Here is a 6,000-nt window from a genome sequence, read left to right as displayed (position 1 = left end):
TCCCTGCAGTGTTGCAGCTACGCCCTGGTCAGAGGGACAGTCCTGGGGCAGGAGAGACAGACAGACTTGCCCCAAGAAGAGGAGACAGGAAGAAAGCTCATTTGCCAACCAGCCCCCTCCCCCCAGGGCCTCTCTAGTGCCCCAGGAGAAAGAGGAAGAGCCAACCAAAGAAGAACCAAAAAAAAAAAAAATTCCAGGTAGAGGAAGCAGGGTAGACAAAGGCCAGCACCGGGAGAAGAGAGGCGTTACCCTGGCTGGCTCACCCCCAGGAGGCCTGCCTGCTTCCTGCTGCAGCCCAGGGGTCAGGGGAAGGCAGGCGACCTCCAGCTGAGCCCGCCCCAGCCTAATAGGTGCTCTGTGAACACGTGTGGTGAGTGAGGATGGATGGGGGCGTGGAGGGGAGAGACTATGCAGGAGGCGGGGTTTCGGGGGGTGGGCCCCGGGGTGTTAAAAGCATTAAGGAGGCTTTTACTGCGTCTGACATGCTCTGTTTTAGAAAAACAGGTACTGTTCAGGGACAGACCATTTCCCCACGTTTAAAAATCGATGGTGTGTTGTTATCACTTCCTTAAATCACTAACGTTCGCATCAAGGTACGGACTGCCTCCTGTGGAGGATGAATGAGCCCTATGCCCATGGACCAATGCCAATAAACCCCGACAAGAACATATCAGCACGTAGCGGAGTCCTGAGGGGCCAAGCAAAGCAGATCCCTCAGTCACAGACACCGTGATGGCCGACAACGGCTGCTCCATCGCCCTCTCTGCCTGGCTTTCAGCCCCGAGCTCTCAGCCAGAAAACGCAAGACGTAAAATAAAGACATTTGAACCCACTGCCGTTTTACTGGAGGGGAAGTTAGGGTAGGAAAGGGAAAACATCACTTAAACGTGAAATGTAAGCCTGGCTCCTACAGGGAATTAACTTTCTGACGAGAGGAAGATTCGTGACTTCTCTGCTCTCTCCCGCAATCCTTCATGCACACGGGGCAGACGTGCAGAGCTGGGCACCGAGCAAAGCCAGGTGTGACCGTCTAATCAATCTGCCTGGAAGCCCCGGGCACTGACTTCACCCTCAAAATCGCATCCCTCGGAGGGAGGGGCCGCCTTCGCAGGGATCTGCTGGCGTGGTGTCTAGACAGGCCTGGAGGTGGGGTGTGGTCTGTGGCAGTCTCTCCCCTCCACCCGGAGTGCCTCCCATGGAATAACTAAATAACTTGTATATCCACTCTACCAAATATTGTGAAATCATTCAACTGGTAATTATGATCAGATTTAAATAGTGTAAATATGATTCTGATAGACTGTTCAAATAAGAACTGAAGATGTACGTGTATTATGCAACTATGTAAAACATATCTTCATTTGGCAAGAACTGGGAGAAATGTGTTAACACAGAAATAATTACATTAGCGAATGACGGGTATGGATATATTTTTAAGTTCTTATATTGTTCTTCATGTTGCAGAAGAGTCCAATGAGATGGTCTCGAAGCAGCACTTTCAGCAAAGGCCAGGGCACTGGGAGACCCTGCATTGTCTTTTCCTGGCATCTGGGCTGCTTGATTCCGTCTGTCCACACTCAGGCCTTGCTCTAGGGCATGTTTGAATCACGTCACTAGTCTTGAGTTATATCTTAAATTACAAGTCGGTCACCTGCCCTGGGTAGAAGCACAAGTATGACACTCAGAGATTCAAAGAAACAGTGGCAAATTGGCAATTATTTTTAGTTGCAACAATTAGAGGATTCTGTGAAAGAGCGGACAATGGAATTCTTAAACCTGCGAGAACGTCTCACAATCTATTTCCACCAAAGCCCAAGCTTGTTAAGAGGAGAAATCAATAGAATCATTTTTTCCCCTAAGAAATCATGATCACATATCAGATGCAATCCGATTAGGTTAATCGGATTTAGGAAGTGCTATCCATGAGTAACAATGTTAAGACACTGTTTATTTGAACTAATAAAACCTGAAAGAGAAACCAAATACGTCTCACAATCTATTTCCACCAAAGCCCAAGCTTGTTAAGAGGAGAAATCAATAGAATCATTTTTTCCCCTAAGAAATCATGATCACATATCAGATGCAATCCGATTAGGTTAATCGGATTTAGGAAGTGCTATCCATGAGTAACAATGTTAAGACACTGTTTATTTGAACTAATAAAATCTGAAAGGGAAACCAAATAAGAAAGTCCTCCAGTTTGAATAAAAGAGTCAATAACTGGACACGCACACCCAGGCAGAGGCTAAGTGGCCCCAGGAATGAGCTCTGCTGGCAGGTCAGTTGTGTGGCCACCTCTCCTGGGTACAAATTGTGGTTATGTTCCAGTGGGAAAAGGGGAGAATGAATGTTGGGAGCCATTTAGCAATCGGTAGTCACAGAAGAATTTTAAGAGGGGAGTGATACGTTTAGGTCTGTGGTGTGGGCCTCTCGGTGGCCCCGACACATCAGAGGGAAGGGTGTGGTGCAGGGAAGGTGGACAGCAGGCAGGGAGCAGCCAGGGGTGCCATGGCCAGAGAACCACTAAGAGCCAGACCCCGTTCACTGTCTTTAACTGAGTGGATTTTGCAGGTGGTCCCCGAGGAAGCTGTTTTATAAGAGCGGTAGGTGGACACAGGACCTGGGGGACAAAATACCAATATGTTGCCCCTTTTGTTGACCGAGGACCTACATGTGTTAGGCGAGAACCAGACATCTGTTGGAAAGTGCTGCAGGGAAGGGATAAAGGAAGCGATCTGAGCAGAGGAAGGCGAAGAGGAGAAACTGCAACATGAAAGCTCTTCCAACAGGCACCCCGGCACCTGGCCTCGGGAATAACGCTATTTCTCTAGTATTTCCAAACCAGATGTGGAATGTTCTCCACACTTAGACATTTTTATATTCAAGCCCTTAATCTAATTCTCTTTCTCCATTGCATCCAGCTCATCCCACTCCCTCGAGTCCTCTGTGACCTACAGGAGCAGCGCTGCCTGGCACTGGTGTTGCCCAGAGTTAACTGGCCAAAGGCAGAAGGGCTACCTGGGCCTTTTTAGCTCTTCTTTTCACGATTTCCAGCAAGATACGGAGGCCTCGGCAGTCTCACAGTGGAGAGAACAGGCGTGACTGACGGGAGCACACTTCTTCCCAGGCCCATCCCAGGCCCAAACACAGCTGCAGACCCTCAGGGCTGCGGAACCCTCAAGGGGCGGAACCTGAAGGAGGAGGAATCCGAAGGAGGCGGAACCTGAAGGAGGCGGAACCTGAAGGAGGCGGAATCCGAAGGAGGCGGAATCCGAAGGAGGCGGAACCTGAAGGAGGCGGAACCGGGAGTGGCGGACAAGGTCAGGGATAACCAGGGGGTGGTGGAATCTTGGAACCGGCGGAACCAAGTGGCGACGCCCACGGAGCCGCCCGGACTGTGTTGGGAGCGGAAGTGCAGAGGCCCCCGCTTCCGGATTGCCGGACCGGGACTGACCGTCCGTGTCCGCCTGGTTCCCGGGTTGGAGGACCGGGACTGACCGTCCGTGTCCGCCTGGTTCCCGGGTTGGAGGACCGGGACTGACCGTCCGTGTCCGCCTGGTTCCCGGGTTGGAGGACCGGGACTGACCGTCCGTGTCCGCCTGGTTCCCGGGTTGGAGGACCGGGACTGACCGTCCGTGTCCGCCTGGTTCCCGGGTTGGAGGACCGGGACTGACCGTCCGTGTCCGCCTGGTTCCCGGGTTGGAGGACCGGGACTGACCGTCCGTGTCCGCCTGGTTCCCGGGTTGGAGGACCGGGACTGACCGTCCGTGTCCGCCTGGTTCCCGGGTTGGAGGACCGGGACTGACCGTCCGTGTCCGCCTGGTTCCCGGGTTGGAGGACCGGGACTGACCGTCCGTGTCCGCCTGGTTCCCGGGTTGGAGGACCGGGACTGACCGTCCGTGTCCGCCTGGTTCCCGGGTTGGAGGACCGGGACTGACCGTCCGTGTCCGCCTGGTTCCCGGGTTGGAGGACCGGGACTGACCGTCCGTGTCCGCCTGGTTCCCGGGTTGGAGGACCGGGACTGACCGTCCGTGTCCGCCTGGTTCCCGGGTTGGAGGACCGGGACTGACCGTCCGTGTCCGCCTGGTTCCCGGGTTGGAGGACCGGGACTGACCGTCCGTGTCCGCCTGGTTCCCGGGTTGGAGGACCGGGACTGACCGTCCGTGTCCGCCTGGTTCCCGGGTTGGAGGACCGGGACTGACCGTCCGTGTCCGCCTGGTTCCCGGGTTGGAGGACCGGGACTGACCGTCCGTGTCCGCCTGGTTCCCGGGTTGGAGGACCGGGACTGACCGTCCGTGTCCGCCTGGTTCCCGGGTTGGAGGACCGGGAGTGCCGGTCCGTCTCCGCCTGGTTCCCGGGTTGGAGGACCGGGACTGACCGTCCGTGTCCGCCTGGTTCCCCGGTTGGAGGACCGGGACTGATCGCAGACGTTGCGCAACCTGGTCCCAGGCGCTTGGAGGCAGAGGAGTGTGGCCTCCAGGACCCAGGACAGGAGTTGCTTTATTCCTTCTCGGCTCTGTGTGCACGCACATCTCTTAGAGCCTTTTTTACCCAAATGAAACACGAATTTCAACAAGCATTTTTTGAGCTCAGCCAAACCTTTTATTTAAATGAGATCATGTAAAAGGCTGACCTTTGAGCTTAAATAATAAGGTTACTGATGGTAATTAATACCTATTAGTTATATCTGTCGTTTATCTAGGATGCCTCTTGCCCTGTTTTACTTGAATTTCCACATTGCTGTTTTGTTAGGGGCTGGCAAGGTTTGATTGCTTATGGATGCCATTCCCTTGTGGTGGTGGTCGATGCCAGCACTGCCCAGACGCTCCAAGTTTTAGAAAAGCATAAAGCTGATGTTGTCAAGGTAAGTCCGATGCCTCTTTGGCCCTGTAACCGGTTGTCTGTTCGAAAGTGTTAAATATCACACACTCTCATTAAGTCATACGTGTACATGTTGAACAGCTTTTAACTATAACAATCTATTTGGGGTTAACCTACTCCTTCCACGCATATGACTTAATGTCCTTCCAGGATGAGCTATGAAATGCTGGTTCTGAGGTGACTTCAAAGCTGATGGGAAACACCAGCGCTGTCATTCGCTGGGCCTCTCATTCATTATTAGTTCTGAGCACGTAGCATGCACCAAGGGGAGAGATGGAAGCCGTCAAACAACTCATTGTCTAGCGAGGAAGATGAAAGCACAATACGGTGTGATGAGTGAGACGTGCGTAATGCACTGTGGGGAGACCAAGGGGCTGCATATGACCTAGCGGTAGGGATCTGGGGAGGATCACGGGAGTCTTCGTTTCAGGGCCCTCTAGGCTGCAGGTAGGCACATAAAAAATTTGGGGAGGAGCAGGGCAGGAAAGAGGACGAATATACACAAAGGGAAGTAGGTGCCTATGGCTCAAGGACGGGACACACGTGTTTAATTTCATCCAGCGCAAGTGTTTCCTTGACCCTCTTTCTTCTTGATGCAGGTTAAGTGGGCCCGAGAAAATTACCACCATAACATCGGCTCACCCTACTCCTTGCGCCTCGCTTCTGCCGACGTCCACGGGAAAATCATCGTGTGGGATGTGGCGGCCGGAGTGGCTCAGTGTGAGATCCAAGAGCACGCCAAGCCCATCCAGGGTGAGGGAAGGCTGGCTCTGTGTTTGCATTCCTACCCTTCCTCTTAGTGTGTGTCCCCCCTTCATTTAATCCCATCCCTTCCCACTTAGCTCTTGATTGTGTTCAGCCTGGTCTCCGGATCTGAATCTAGTTGGTTTTTTTTTTTTTATCCTTATTAATATACTTCTGGGCATATTTCCTCAAATCTCAGCTGATTTGAGTTTTGGTAAAATGCACTAATTTCAACATCCACCTCAGTCATGCTTGATGAGAAAAATTAAGCTGCTACAAACAATCTTGTAAATTAAGCTACAGGATAAGTAAACGTGGCCAAACTGCTATTTTATATTAGCCCTTGGTGCTTACTTTTCATTAATAGACATCAAA

At 52.4% G+C, this 6,000-nt stretch overlaps 1 protein-coding gene across 1 annotated transcript in view; it reads left to right on the top strand.

The window, feature by feature from the left end:
• The first annotated feature begins 732 nt into the window (after positions 1 to 732).
• WDR11 (WD repeat domain 11) overlaps positions 733 to 6,000 on the top strand; it is a 43,879-nt gene continuing 38,611 nt past the window's right edge. Inside the window, exons 1-3 of the mRNA XM_005880168.2 lie at positions 733 to 860; positions 4,753 to 4,864; positions 5,481 to 5,634. Coding sequence (XP_005880230.1) covers positions 733 to 860; positions 4,753 to 4,864; positions 5,481 to 5,634 — 394 coding nt within the window. The remainder of the gene's footprint in view (positions 861 to 4,752; positions 4,865 to 5,480; positions 5,635 to 6,000) is intronic.

The sequence above is a fragment of the Myotis brandtii genome, unplaced genomic scaffold (genome assembly GCF_000412655.1).
Source record: "Myotis brandtii unplaced genomic scaffold, ASM41265v1 scaffold628, whole genome shotgun sequence".
NCBI lineage: Eukaryota > Metazoa > Chordata > Mammalia > Chiroptera > Vespertilionidae > Myotis > Myotis brandtii.
This window is presented reverse-complemented; position numbering and strand designations above follow the sequence as displayed.